The 16,048-nt window shown below is 39.8% G+C and overlaps 1 protein-coding gene across 2 annotated transcripts in view; it reads right to left on the bottom strand.

The window, feature by feature from the left end:
* Nucleotides 1-16,048, bottom strand: part of COL4A5 (collagen type IV alpha 5 chain) — a 296,097-nt gene that overhangs the window by 218,227 nt on the left and 61,822 nt on the right. For both annotated transcript variants that reach the window (XM_068251138.1, XM_068251139.1), the window contains exon 2: nucleotides 4,643-4,702. In XM_068251138.1, coding sequence (XP_068107239.1) covers nucleotides 4,643-4,702 — 60 coding nt within the window. The remainder of the gene's footprint in view (nucleotides 1-4,642; nucleotides 4,703-16,048) is intronic.

Here is a 16,048-nt window from a genome sequence, read left to right on the forward strand (position 1 = left end):
CCAGGTACTTGAGCCAGTCAGGCGTAGTGCGCATGCACACACTCCGCCGCCAGGAGCATACTACACCTGTGCAGCACTATTGCGCAGGTGCAGAATGTTCCTGGCTGTGGGAGCGGCATGCGGCCGGACAGCGCTGACTGGCTGAATTACCATGACTCATAGCAGAAGATCCGGGTGGTGGAAGACAGTGAGGGACTGATTAGCCTGAAGGGGGCTGGAGGAAGCCCCAGGTATGTATAAAACTTTACTTTTCATCCATCTCAGTTTCCCTTTAATTTGTAGTCACCAAACCAAATTTTAATAACATATCAAATTATTTGATTTCATCAGCAAAGGGAGTGCATACATTTGCATAAATCAGCATCAATGCAGAATTATTTCCATCTCGTTGACAATCTCTATTAGTGACATGGCTACACATCAGGCTTTATACTTACAGCATAGATGTTATTTAGTGTATATAAGAGATTCCTGTGTACACATCATATATACAGTCACAATCAGATATGTATATCTGACTTTAAAAATACGGGGACTGCTTTATTGAAGCAGCACAAGTAACTAATTTTGATTGGTTTATTTCATTTTTGTAGACTAAGCACAGCTATTACTGTATATATACTGTATATATACATTATTTTTAATGACTTTTATCTGAGAAATAGAACATTTTATCATATTTTCTATTTTAATTACAGTTACAAATTCATTAGGAGTCGGAGTCGGTGCATTTTTTCCCGACTCCGACTCCAGGCACCCAAAATTGCCCGACTCCACGACTCCGACTCCACAGCCCTGGATCTTACATTACATTCTCATGGCTACTGTTTAGGGTTCAGTCTTGAAAATGCAGCTCACAAACTGAAAATAAAAATATAAGAATTTGTTCTATGATACTAATGTTCTCTTTATCATTAGTAATACATACGGCATAGAATTAGCTACCGGTATCTCATACATTTATTTTCAGTTCATTAACCTTATGTGCTGCTTAAGGCCCATACACACCCCTGATGAAGACGGTCGCCTGATCGTCAGTCGTGTGTACAGCAGCCACAAACCCGTGAAAAAGTACAGCAAAGTTTCCGTACGTAGCGAATGCACAGCAATTTTACCATTACTAGTCTAGCATGCATTACCCTAGCAACAATGCTCACATTATTTAGGTAACGCAGGTTGCAGTAATTCAACAACGTTCTCTAAGTTGTCACTGAAAGTAACAGCAAAATTGCCATGTGCTCCCGGTGTGTGGAAATTTTACCATAATTTTATTACTACACCCTCAAGTCTGGTTTCTCATTGGCAGTTGGATATGGAACTATGCCAAAGCCAAAATCATTGTCTAAACATCCCTCCTCCTGCCATATTTGTTGCCTTCTCACAATCAAAGTCCCTTAGGAAACCTAAAACATTATTTTTATTAGAGCAGCAACTACATGAGTAATGCTTTGCTTATAAGTGTATATACTGGCTGGTTGCCCGGCGTTGCCCGGGTATGTAATTGGCTAGTGTTAGCTCTGTCCACTTTTTCGAATCCTAACACACAATTACTCAATGATGACCTAGTTTGTGAGCTTTGCGGTCTTTGGCATCAATAATTGGCATTGAAATGAAATAAATCTAATTGGCTGTGGCTCCACTCCTTTGAAAATCAATAGGTGAATTTTGATTAGCTTTTGTAGGCTCCACCCACTTTTCTGAATATTAATCCCAGTCATCCAGTGACCAACTGTGCAAAGTTTAAGAACTCTGCCATTGACAGACAGTGTAAGAATGGCTGCAGTTTACATTCTGGCAGTTAAATTTGTATTTTTCTCCACCCACTGATGTCCTAATGTTCCCCGGGTATGTATTTGGCTGCTGTTGGCTGTGGCCACTTTTTCTAACCCTAACACACAATTGACAATAGTCAATGACCAAGTTTGTGAGATTTGTGGTCTTTGGCATGAATAATTTTCATTGAAATGAAACACATCTGATTCGCGGTTTGTGGCCCCACCCCTTTTCTAAATATTTAACCCCAGTCACCCAATGATCAACTGTACCAGGTTTGAGGCTTGTGCCATTAACAGTGCAAAAATAGCAGCAATTAAATATTTGCCTTGAAAATCAATAGGTGAATTGTGATTGATTTTTGTAGGCTCCACCCACTTTTCTGAATATTAATCCCAGTCACCCAGTGACCAACTATGCAAAGTTTTAGAACCCTACAATTAATAGTGTAAGAATGGCTGCAGTTTACATTTTCCCAGTGAAATTTGTGTTTGTCTCCGCCCACTGAAGACTCCGCATTGCCTAGGTATGTATTTGGCTGGTGCTGGCTCCGCCCACTTTTTCTAACCCTAACACAAAATTACTTAATGACCAAGTTTGTGAGCTTTGCGGTCTTTGGCATCAATAATTTGCATTGAAATAAAATAAATCTGATTGGCTGTGGCTCCACCCCTTTTCTGAATTTGAACCTCAATCACCCAATGGCCAACTGTACCAGGTACAGGTGATTAACAGTGCAAGAATGGCATCAATTAAATATTCCCCTTAAAGATTAATAGGTGGATTTTGATTGGCTGTTGTAGGCTCCGCCCACTTTTCTGAATATTAATCTCAGTCACCCAGTGACCAACTGTGCAAAGTTTGAGAACCCTACCATTAATAGTGTAAGAATTGCTGCAGTTTACATTTTCTCAGTGAAATATTCCCCTGAAAAATCAATAGGTAATTTTTGATTGTTTTTTGTAGGCTCCACCCACTTTTCTGAATATTAACCCCAGTCACCCAGTAACCAACTGTGCAAAGTTTGAGAACCCTACCATTAACAGTGTAAGAATGGCTGCTGTTTACATTTTCCCAGTAAAATTTGCATTTGTGTCCGCCCACTTATGACCCTGCGTTGCCCGCTTATGTATTTGGCTGGTGTTGGCTGTGCCCACTTTCCTAACCCTAACACACAATTAATCAATTACTCAATTACCAAGTTTGTGAGCTTTGCGGTGTTTGGCAACAATAATTTGCATTGGAATGAAACAAATCTGATTGGCTATTTGTGGCTCCACCCCCTTTCTGAAATTGAACCCCAGTCACCCAATGATCAACTATACCAGGTTTGAGGCTTGTGCCATTAACAGTGCAAGAATGGCAGAAATGTAAATATTCCCCTTGAAAATCAATAGGTGAATTTTGATTGGCTTTTATAGGCTCCAACCACTTTTCTGAATAATAATCCTAGTCACCCAACGACCAACTGTGCAAAGTTTGAGAACCCTACCATTAACAGTGTAAGAAAAACAAAAGTTTGCTTTCTTAAAATAGAAAGAATTTGCAATAATTCAGGTTGGAGTGAGCTTGAGATGTCTCCCAGTGCATCACTGCTGAATATATGCAAATTAACCATTGTTAGTTACCCTTAGAAGCTAAACACACCTCCAGAACTGCTGGAATGCAATGATGTGTCATCTTGTTAATTTGTACAGAGCCATAATAATCCAACATGCATACAGACTATTTTGGATTGTTTGATCCTCATCAGTGCATGGCATAGATTAATTTGGCTCTATGCAGTAAGGCTTGTAACACCGAGAGGTACAGACTAACCAGCAAGCTCATGGTGACCCAGAACTCATTGGAGTGTGTAAGGGACTACAATGGTCCTAAAAGCCCCCTTACTAAGATGTTAAGAAAAACAATAGTTTGCTTTTTTAAAACAGAAAGAATTTGCAATAATTCAGGTTGGAGTGAGCTTGAGATGTCTCCCAGGCACCACTGCTGAATATATGCAAATTAACCATTGTTACCCTTAGAAGCTAAACACACCTCCAGTGTAACAGTGTAAGAATGGCTGCAGTTTACATTTTCCAGTGAAATTTGTATTTGTCTCTTTTTAGTTATGGGAATAAAAAGTATAATATACTTTATTCCAGGTAATGTACTGTGTGTGCCAAATTTCATTCAAATCCGTTCAGCCGTTTTTGCGTGATCGAGTAACAAACATCCAAACATTTAAACATCCAAACTTTCCCATTTATTATATTAGTAGGATATATATATATATATATATATATATATATATATATATATATATATATATACATACATATATATATATATATATATATATATATATATATATATATATATAATTATTACTGAACGTTCGATTAAGTTCCACTAACCTAAATAAGACTTTGCCAGCTCAAGTTGGTTATCTGCTGCTGTGTGCCGTGTAGGGAAGGATTGCCACAGAGTGTTCACCAAAGTGTGAAAGGAAGAGTGAAAACGTGAACCTAATATTATTTATTGACAAAAATGCCTCAGCTATCAATAGCTGTTCTTCTACTGGATGTAAGTGATGATTCATCAGTCCTTACCAGCCGCTTCTACAATACTTTAAATATAAATATACATGAATCACTTTTTATGCTGGGAATACACCATGTGATTTTTTTATCAGCAGATTTACTGTCCGATCGATTCTCTGATCGTTTTTCTGATCGATTTCCATTCACTTCTATGAGAAATCGATCAGAAAAATGATCGAAAATCAGATCGGACCCATCGGAAATTATCTATCCAACCATCTATCTGCTAGAAAAAATCTCATGGTGTCTTCCCAGCATTAGACGTGCACTCCGCAGGGACCATTTACCTTGTCTCCTTTCACACCGCTGCAGTCACATTTTGAGGAGGACGAACAACCCGTACAAGCCTGAGGAGGGAAAAACAAAACACTATATTAGACTTTAAATTCCAGAGGGGAAAACATTTATCTGTTACATTTTGCAGCAACAGCAAGATGTGTAGCACTCTTTTTACTTAACTGTATGATATTTATGCAGAACACTCACTTTTGTCACCTGGCAACCTCAGTGAGAAGCGCTAAAATAGTCCCTACAGGTTCAAAACCAATGGCTCGGTGATGCCAGGAGTACAAACTGGGGGCTCCCACACTTGTCCTATGTTCAGGTTAAAACACATTGGGCCTGATCCAATTCACTTTTTCTCCTAAGAGATCATTTTTCATTCTATTTGAAATAACTTTTCAGCATTCCACCACTGAAAGAGTACCAAAATGTAGGTGAAAAAGAAAAAGTACTGTCAAAATTATTCGGAGTATTTTCTTGCTTACTGTTGGCCTAAAAGGCATTTTATTGATACGATGTGAAAATATCACCTAGGAGAAAACGTGAATTGGTTCAGGCCCAATGTAGTATAAATAAATGATCCCGCAAATGTAGAACAACCAACAACTTTTAACTATTACATGCAAATATATTTCAACTGGGACACATCAGATCACAGTGAAGAAGGCTGCTGAAAGGTTAGTTCAAATAAGAAGTACATTTTTTTTCCAGAGTAAAATGAGCCATAAATTACTTTTCTCCTATGTTGCTGTCACTTACAGAAGGTAGTACAAATCTGACAGAAATGACAGGTTTTGGACTAGTCCATCTCTTTATAGGGGATTCTCGGGGATATATTTATTTTCAAAAGCACTTAGTGAATGGCAGTTGCTCTGTCCAACCGCCAAAAAACTGTGTAGCGAGCAGGGAAGCTGGCCAGCATCATTGTTTAAATCCTTTTTAGGGAATATCTTTATAAAGAATTAAAGCCTTGCTGAGAATCCCCTATGAAGAGATGGACTAGTCCAAAACGTCTGTCAGATTTCTACTGCATATTTAAAATTTTACAGCTTTTCGCTGTAGTGCCCCTTTAAAGAGGAAATGTTCTAAATATAACATTTCATTAATAAAATTGCTTATCTTTTACAATATTACATTATAAATTATTCAGTCAGTGGATGCCCACTATAAAATCTTGCCTGAACTGACGAAGGGCTCGTTTCCATTTTCCATTTGCAACACAGAGCTGCGCAGGGGGGGGGGGGGGGGGGGGTATGTGCTTGTGATCCCATTCATTATACAGAATGGGATTGAGGGCGCAATTGCCCCGAAATGCAGGTAACCATGCGCGGCGATTCAGTGTTGAATCACAGTGCATGTATGGAAACATCAGAGAGTGTAGTCTACGCACTCTCTGATGTCCCTGTGATCGGGTTCCCATAAGCGCGGCTTAAAGTGTGCATATGGAAACAAGCCCTTACATTCTTAAAGGGACACTGAAGCGGAAAAAAATTATGATATAATGAATTGGTTGTGTAGTACGCATAATTACTAGAACATTAGTAGCAAAGAAAATATTCTCAATTTATTTTCAGTTATGTAGTTTTTTTCATAACACTGCATTGTTCTCTAATATTTGCAGCTAGCACACTACTAAGCATTCTAAATGTTTTTTACAGAGCAGGCCAGTGAACTTTTGAACTGTCCTCTGCAGAAGAAAACACAATACAGTGCTTGACAGTTGAGCTAACAAGCTTCAGAAGACATAGCTCTCTGCGACTTTGAAAGTCGTGGAGCTCAATGGCTCTTTTGCATAGATAACAACTGGAGTTTCTTAGCTCTTCCTGTACTGGAAACAATATTAGACTTGTGTCTCTGCTCTTAATGTTTTATTTTTTAGCTGTACTACACATACAAATCATCATAATGTTTTTTCGCTTCAGTGTCTCTTTAAATTCATCACAGACAACAGCATCTTAATTGTTGGCAAGGGGCATCATTGCAGAATGTATCTTTGTTGTGAAGTAAACAGAAACACCCCCTGGTCTCCCAGATGAGAAGGCTTCTTGGCAGCATAGCCTAGGCTAAGCATCACTTAGAGAGTGGGTAACATATAATATACAGCAATATATACAGTAGAAAATGTTTCTGTTGCTGAAACCAGGGTCAAAATTGGCTATCCTGAATAATGTATTACATTCTACTATATGTCGTTGTGGTGCTTCTTATATATCTAGGACAGCCAGAATTAATTTGTGGGAACAGAACATGACTGCGTTATACAATTTTTAATTTAATATGTTTTTATTATACTGACTATATTCTGATAAGACCCCGAAAAGGGTTGGAAGATTTGTCACCAAACAGACATGTTTAAAAAGTCTCTGTAACAGTTGTATGAAATATGAAAGTTGTGTCAGTAATGGCATAGTTCCCTATTCTCCTTCACAAGTAAGAATTTGACCAGTTGAATCATGGCTTTAGAGTGGCCTATACTCATTACACAAATAATCTGGCAACAATCTCACAAATCAATGCTAGAGGTGCGTAGACACGCATTATTTCCAGGACAATATCTGTTGCATGTCAGTGTAGAACTCGATCCTCTGGGTGACACTGTGGGGTTCCAATGTTGTGCAGACACATTACTAGGCAACAGCTGAGCAATGTGCTTTGTGTCTATGAAGCATGGAGAGAGGACAACTGCACTGGGAGCGATGCAGCTCCTTTTGCAGGCAGTGTAAGGAGGGAAGCACCAATTGTCACTTAAAGGACAACCGAGGCAACATGTGACATGATGAGATAGACATGTGTATGTACAGTATAGTGCCAAGCGCACAAATTACTAGGCTGTGTTTCTTTTTTTCTTTCTCTGCCTGAAAAAGTTAAAAATCAGGTATGCAAGTTACAGTTTCTGTCTGGGTCGGGACCGGGTCAGACTATAGCATAATGCTCACTGATAAGTAATTACAGCCATAAAACACTTTCCTGTCAGTAAATGGCTTCTGAGAACAAGAAAGAGGTAAAAAAAAGTCAATAATTCATAGATTTGAGCTCTGGCATACTTCACTGAAGGTGTCATTGAGCAGAGACAATGAAACAGTAAAAAGGAAAAAATAGATTTAAATATAATATAAAACTGTGGAATGTCTAAAAAAGTCATTTTTAGGAGAAGGAGGACAGATACAATTGTGTTTCTCACCCGTTTATTTTCACCTCGGATGTCCTTTAAAGATCTGGCATAGCAAATCAATAAGCGATCGCTGCGGACCTTAGATCACACCTGTACACACACTATATTCTCAGACAAGACCGCCCCAACCAGTCACATTGGTTGAGAACTGTCTAATAGTGTGTGTATAGATATTGCAAGTGTTTGTAGCACAGGTCTGAAAGCTTTATATCATAAGTAATCAGGAACTCATTGACAGCAGGCAGCAATGGGAGGATTTCCTAACATGCCATGATTAATGGATATGGAAACAAGTGGTTTGAGAACATTCGTTTCTGCCATACAGTATATAGGCAGTGTTTGGGCCACTCGTCTTTTGGAAGTTATGTGACAAACACAGTACTAAATGACAGGGTACTTATAAGCCTAATAAAACTGCCTTATCCATGATGAGGACTGCAGTCCATCACATGAGTGAATTGATTAGCAGTATAATCTTCAAAGCTGGCAGAAGTGCTTATTCAGCAGCTGTGCTAATCTGTGAGCAAAAGCTTACAATGGGGCCAGAAGCAGAGACGCGTCAGCAAATCCAGGCTGCCCACTAGTGAACATGCAATGCTGACATTTCACATACCTGCGTCACACACTTGGCTTATCAAGCTCCCCTCTCTATCTCTTGTATACATTATTTCAACAGAACATTTTATGCAACAAAAATATTGTCAAAATGTAACAAACAAAACAAAACATTTACACAACAGAAAAACATACGCTAATAAAAAATGTTATAAAAATTAACATAAGCTAAGCACCGGCAAATTTAACAAGCAATAAGCCAAAGCCAACTCCATGCTTCAAAATACCCAGCACTTTAATATGGGTCTAAAGTGTAACTAGACAAAATGAAAAGCACTACTACTACTACTACACGAAATGTATATGTTTGAGCTCCATACACTGGATAGCCGAAGCCCCAGAATGAAGTAAACAGAATGACCGGGAACAGGTTAGGTAGAAACCGGGCAAAAGGTTAAGCAGAGTTCAGGCTCCACATCCTGCCTGTAAGTCCCACAACAACTACTGTGATTATAGCCATGTCCCGATGAGTGAAAAGCTGAGGGGAGTGACAAGATCAGAAACGCTGGAGAACAGGAAGTAAATATATTAGGAGAGAATTGGGACAGTAGCAGAATTAGAGATGGTCATGCAGGGAACAGGAAATCAGATCAGGATATTAGATGGGTGATTGGGAGTAGCAATGTCAGAAGTGGTCATTTGTGGAACGGGAACTCAAGATATTTTGGGGGTGGCAGGTTTATAAGAAGTCATGTGGGGAACAGTGTTGCCAACCTCAGAAATATATTTTTACTGACAAAGCACAAAAAATTTACTGACAGAACACTTTTTTTTACTGACATCTACTATTATTGAAATTAAATGAAAGATATCACACATGCACCCTACGTGCAATACACCGGCAACCACGTACTCGAATGAGGAAGGGGGGGGGGGAACTTTGATATATTTACATTTGGGGGATGCAACTGGGAGTTTCCGTCACATTTGTTCTCGATTATCGCAGCCCTTACCGCTGCACACTTTATCGAGCATGCCAACCTGAGATTTTCCAGCATGAACGATTGATACATGCCATCGATACATGCAACCAATTTCGGCCCGAAATTTGTTTGATTGTCAACTAGGCATGCTCTTGGTGGCACCGATTTTTATAATATCAATAATAATTGTTTTATCTGATGGTTGATCGGCCGCCAAGTCTACAGATGTATGGCCACCTTTAGCTAGAGCAGTGTACATTCCAGAGTGATACGTGAACTGATAAGCAGTAAGTGCTGTGATCTTCTGGGAAAGAGAGATGTTTTTTTTTTACTGACACTACACATTTTTTCATGGACTTTACTGACAGCCCAGATTTATTAACTTTTTTTACTGACAGTCAGTAAATTTACTGACGGTTGGCAACACTGGTGGGGAACAGGAAATCAAGTGATCGGATGGAGGGTGTGGGAGCGGCAAGAACATAAGTGGTCTTATGGTTTTTATGAGGAGCAGGAAATCAAGATATCAGGTGGAGGGTGTGGGAGCAGCAGGGGCAAAGGTAATCTGATAAGGAACAGGAAATCAAGAAATCATAAGGAGGGTATGGGAGTGACAGGGACATAAGTGATCTTATAAGGAACATGAAATCAAGATATCAGGTGGAGGGTGTGGGAGTGGCAGGGACAGAAGTAATCTTATAAGGAACATGAAATCAAGATATCAGGTGGAGGGTGTGGGAGTGGCAGGGACAGAAGTAATCTTATAAGGAACATGAAATCAAGATATCAGGTGGAGGGTGTGGGAGTGGCAGGGACAGAAGTAATCTTATAAGGAACATGAAATCAAGATATCAGGTGGAGGGTGTGGGAGTGGCAGGGACAGAAGTGGTCATGTGGAAAACAGTTTAATGGCTCCAAGGTGTAAATGCCAAAATGCCTACTAGCATGTAGTTTCCTACACTTAGAAACAGAGGAAAACAGGTTTCTGAACTAGATGGATAACGATACACATCTACTGTATATGCCGTTACTGTTTTGCTTCCCAGTACTGCCAACCTAATAATATCAGTAGCATGTAAAGGATGAGGATAGTTATTTTCTAAGCATTCCAGTAATGTGCTATAATGAGAGCACAAGCAAAGTAGCAAAGTGAGAGAGGAGAAGCGGAAATGGTTATTACAACAATCCCTTCCAGTTCCTAAGATATAGGCAGCTCCGTAATTCTTATTCTGTTATTACAGAGACGCCAGTGAAATTTTATATGAGAATGGCAGCCTCTGTAAAAGACTAAGTACACATTTAAGCTTCATACAGACTGTAAAGCAAAGCTGTAAACACTAAGTACACATTACTTCACTCTTTAAAAATGAAATTAAAAAGCGGTTTGTTAGCCTAGGCAGGAGATTAACAGGAAAGTGCTCTTCTTTCAGGCTGCTCTATTGAACAAATGGCTTTTGTGCAAAGCCCTGACTCAGAAGGACAGGGACTTTGAACTAGAAAGTCTCACTTGTATCTGCAGACCACCAGGTGACCTTGTGTCAGAACACCCCACAGTGCAATACTTGCAAGCCGCCAGCATTTCACAGTAATCTTCTCCTACAGTTTGTTTTTCCTTGGTTACGTTTACAAGTAAATATGCCTTAGAATTTGCATTGGTTTTTTTTTTAGGAAGAATGAAAAACTGAGAGGTAATTTTAAAGAAATATGTAGTAACAACAAGCCATCACTAGAGGGGGCATGTCGTCTTCGCATGGATTTGCACGACTGAGAAAAATGACTATGCCAGGTATTCTGTGCAGGTATTCGTAGGAGCAATAATGGAAATACAGAATAAGCAGACTACCTTTGAAGTGACAAAATAATAACTGCAGATCCATTTGCAAAGATGAGTAAAACTTTGTTGACTGAAAAATCACTATAAAAGAATGACAATTGTGTGTTTTCAAAGCATTATAAGGAAGCAGGTGTGTGCATCATAAAGCATGCCATGGTAATTACCGATATTCTACTATGGGCGATGGGTAGCAAAGCATCTCACACAGTTCCAAATTGCTCACTTCAATATATATTAAGGATATGCTCATTCCAGATACAAAGTAGGCGACATGCCAAACTTATCAATATCATCAAAACACTGGTCAAATCTGTCCCTAAACTGAAAACAGTGACATTGTATAGGAAACCATTTAGGTATACTGTAAACAGAGATAGGCAACACTCCTAACAGACTAATTAAAAAAACATACACAAGTTTTTTGAAAACAGTAATTAGCAGACATTTTAAACAATTGGGAACATACATTTTCCAAAATACTGCAGCCAATACATACAGGTCCTTCTAAAAAAATTAGCATATTGTGATACAGTTCATTATTTTCTGTAATGTATTGATAAACATTAGACTTTCATATATTTTAGATTCATTACAAACAACTGAAGTAGTTCAAGCCTTTTATTGTTTTAATATTGATGATTTTGACATACAGCTCATGAAAACCCAAAATTCCTATCTCAAAAAATTAGCATATCATGAAAAGGTTCTCTAACCGAGCTATTAACCTAATCATCTGAATTAACTAATTAACTCTAAACACCTGCAAAAGATTCCTGAGGCTTTTAAAAACTCCCAGCCTGGTTCATTACTCAAAACCGCAATCATGGGGAAGACTGCCGACCTGACTGCTGTCCAGAAGGCCATCACTGACACCCTCAAGCAAGAGGGTAAGACACAGAAAGAAATTTCTGAACGAATAGGCTGTTCCCAGAGTGCTGTATCAAGGCACCTATCAAGGTATATCACATTCATTGATCCAGTCCATGCAGATGAGAAACTGCCCTGTTTCTGAAGGAAATTGAGATGATCCGCTCGGCTGCCTGCGCAGGCAGGCAGCTTTTTGACCACTGTTCAGGTCTGCATTCTGCAGGTCTCTGGAAGAGAGACCTTTTGTCAGTTTTGCAGCTTGCTGCTGCTGAGGAATTTGCATATGTTTGTCATGCAAATTGCCTAGCCACATCCTTTGTAGGCTTGCTCTATATATACCATGTGATCCCACAGTACTTGGCTGGTCATAACGGTTTGTCCTGTGAAACACTCCTGGAGTGTCAGCCATGCTTATTGTTTGAAGATTAGCTTAGAGTAATTCCTGGGACTGCACTAGGCATCCTTGCTAGTGCAGTTAGGATTGTATTATTTGTATTGCCTGTTCTGTCTGTCTGTGGGGTACTAACCAGAGCAGCGGTTGTTACTGGTAGGCCCTTCTGTTCATCTGTCGGTTGTGCTTGGATCGCACTAGCCTCCAGCGGTAGCGGCTGTGGATCCTTCTGCTCTCCAACTCTCTTGCTGTACTTGGATCGCACCTGCTCTGGCGGAAATTGGCTTCCCCCTAAATTGGCTCTAGACTACGATACATGTACTACACAATACATACATAGACATATAACTATGGTGGGATTAGATTGTTAGCCCCTATGAGGAACCGTTAAGTGAAGACAAATCGGCACTATGTAAACACTAAATAACAATAATAATAACTTACAATAGATGTCATCGTACTCCTTTTATATTTGATGTAAATAATGCACATACCATGTAATTCTAAATTTCTTCAATAAACACTTTGGTTAATGAAAAGTGCTGTGGAAGATGTCTGCATAATAATGGAAGATTGATCTAATACAATGTTGGAGGAAAAGGTAGCATGCACTCTTGATGACATTAGCCCCATTCTTTAGAGTACTTTGCATGATGTTTACGTGGGTGAAACCCAATTGCTAAAGTGAAACAGTAGAGCCTAGATATAATTGTAATGACTGCAATGATCTTTATGACTGGATTAAGCCAAATTCTATGTGGATATACAATTTATATAAGAGATTGGCAACACAGAACTTCATTACTGATATTTTACTCTTGTTTAAACCTAATAAACCTTGTTGTAAAAGGGAAGTTTGCATAGCCAGTCAGTCCATTACAACCCTATAAAAATAAGAGTGCAGCTCAGTCAGCAGGCCTTGTACAGCAATTTGTCGTCAAACCTTTCAGAGCTAATTAAAACAACTCTTAATTATAACAAACCATTATAATTTAATCCAGACCATCTACAAGGCAACCAAGGTGGGATCCCGGGGCCTGAATGTCCAGAAGCCTGGCTGCTCTTTTCCATGGGCCCCTGCCCCAACTTTACACAAGGAAACAGCCAAGTGCAAAGAAGGGGGAGACAATGCTGCTACCTCCCTTATTCTACATGAATTCCTTTTTGTTTTAGCCTGACCACATATCTGACACTATAGCCAATGCTACTACCTCCCCATTCTAAATTAATTCTTCTTTGTTTCAGCCAGACCACATAGATGACACCATAGTCCTGTTTCTGGGACTGGATATATACTTCAACAGTCTCCAAATACAAACTACAAATCTACATTAGAACACAGAAGTCAATCTGCATATCTCTTACCCAATCTCTACTTGGCCATTCTCTACATAAAAATGTCATGAGATTCACAAAACTGGAATTTATGGCAGGTCTGCCACTTCCACTTGTAACAGAACAACACATAAAAGCACATAACCATGTGCAATGGAAACAAAACCTGGACCCTTAAGCCACAGAAAAAGTAACATGTCTGATGAGTCATCTTCAACCCTTCCCTACATCTGGATAGGTTTACAGTTAGAGAAGCCCACATTTAGTCCACTGCCAGCTGTGCAACATGATAATGTATGGGTAGCCACCATGCCCCCCCCCCCCCCCCCCCCATTACACCTTTCTCTTATCAATGATTTCTGTTATGTCTAAATTCTTATATGATTTTCTTGCTGACTATGAGAAAAAAACAGCAGTATCACCCTATGTATGTAAGTGTGGATGGTTATATCAATGGAAGTAGATCTTGAAAAGGTTGGACTCCTCACACATCATTTCTTAAGCAACCCAGTGGACCTCAAGTAAGCTACCAGAAGCACGCTGGCTTCAGACAAGATGATGAGATTCTTTAATGCCCTTGTCACCATCATGCAGTAAACTAACGTCCTCACAGCACATACCCCATGCTACAAGCATCCATTTTTTCAGCTGCATATACATGCCTACAGCTTTCTCTAGGGCTGTGCTATAGTCTCAGTACCCAGAGATTAGCACCAAGAATCCCCCTCATTGTAATATCTCCACCTTCTCCAGGGCAATGTTAAAAGTCATGCAGGTTAGTATTGCCCAGGATAGAGCTCTGACTGCCTGATCACCCAACTGTCAGTAATGTAAAAGTTACGTCTGCAGAGGAGAGCGGAGCGACCGCCACTCTCGCGTTTGACGTCACGGCGGATTCCGACGCCGTCTCCTCGTCATCTTTTCCCAGCAGGTCAGGTCTCTCCAGGGTACATCAGGACAGAAGAGCGCACGCGCGTACCCGGAGACAGGACCTTTATGCATTGAGGAGGCAAGTCATCTGACCAGCCGGTCAGCTGACAACTCTGGTCTGATTCTCGCCTCTGATTGGCCGGGGTGAGTGGGCGGAGCCACGGGTATCACCTTTGCTATTTAAGACCCGGGCTGTCAGTGAATCATTGTCTGCTGTTGCTGAAACTTTGCGGTTAAGCTCTCAGACCTTAGTTAGTTCCCAGTGTGTTTGATCCGGCAGGACCCCGGGGATTCACACATAGCTAAAATTATTATTATTGATAGCTGTAATAATAATACTCATATCATTATCATTGTATGCCTTATTGTGTATGAACCTTGCCTGAACTTCTGACCATCCTTCTGCCTACGATTCTGTACTCTGCCTGTCTGTGTGCTGCCGACCTCGGCCCGACCTCCACTCTGTCTTAGCCTTTTGATTCTGTACTTTCGCCCATCTGATTGTTGCCGAACTCGGCCCGTTTCTCACATTGCTTTTGTCTCACGATTCTGTACCGCGATCTGACCGACCTGTTACCGACCCTGCCTGTACGACCACTCTGATACTGGTGATAGTCCCTACAGCCAACAGACAGTCCTGATTGAACTCACTCTGGTCAGCAGAGATACCACTGTTCATTACACCAACAACCTGCATGATGGCTGTTAAAGGGGTTCATTAGGCTGAGGGGAGTGCTATGCATTTTCAAAATGTAAACAGTTTTTAAATAAAAAAAATAATATTTCAGTACTAATATACTGTAATCCTTTCATGGACTTGCCGTCAAGGAAAACCTAATAAATAATTTCTTCATGACCTTAAAGGTATTCGATGGCACACACTGCAGCCATTACCAGGAGCGATGGTCAGGAATCATAAATTGAATCACAGAAAAATGCAGCACACCCCCTGCATTCAGAAATCAATGCCAACATGTACCAATATATATTAAAACAAGTCAGCTTAGGGCAATTTAAGAAGATAACTAATTTAAGTGTTTGATTCAATGTACAAGAAACTACATGTAGTTCTTCATCATTCTTATGTTATAGAGTGGTAGTGCTCCTCAAAGAAATTTGTATTGAGGTAATGTTTCATTTATAAACTTGGCACGGGGAGATCCTGAGGTAAACCGACAACACTAACCAATGACAATTCTCATAGTGCAGAGATACATTCCATCTTACACTTAAGGCCACACACCATATCATTTTTTAAATAACTATTCAATTTAAGAATTGCAAAGCAATTTTTCTGACTGATTGTAACATTTCAAAAATATGACCAATGTACCACACACCTAT

The sequence above is a fragment of the Hyperolius riggenbachi genome, chromosome 8 (assembly GCF_040937935.1).
Source record: "Hyperolius riggenbachi isolate aHypRig1 chromosome 8, aHypRig1.pri, whole genome shotgun sequence".
Taxonomy (NCBI): domain Eukaryota; kingdom Metazoa; phylum Chordata; class Amphibia; order Anura; family Hyperoliidae; genus Hyperolius; species Hyperolius riggenbachi.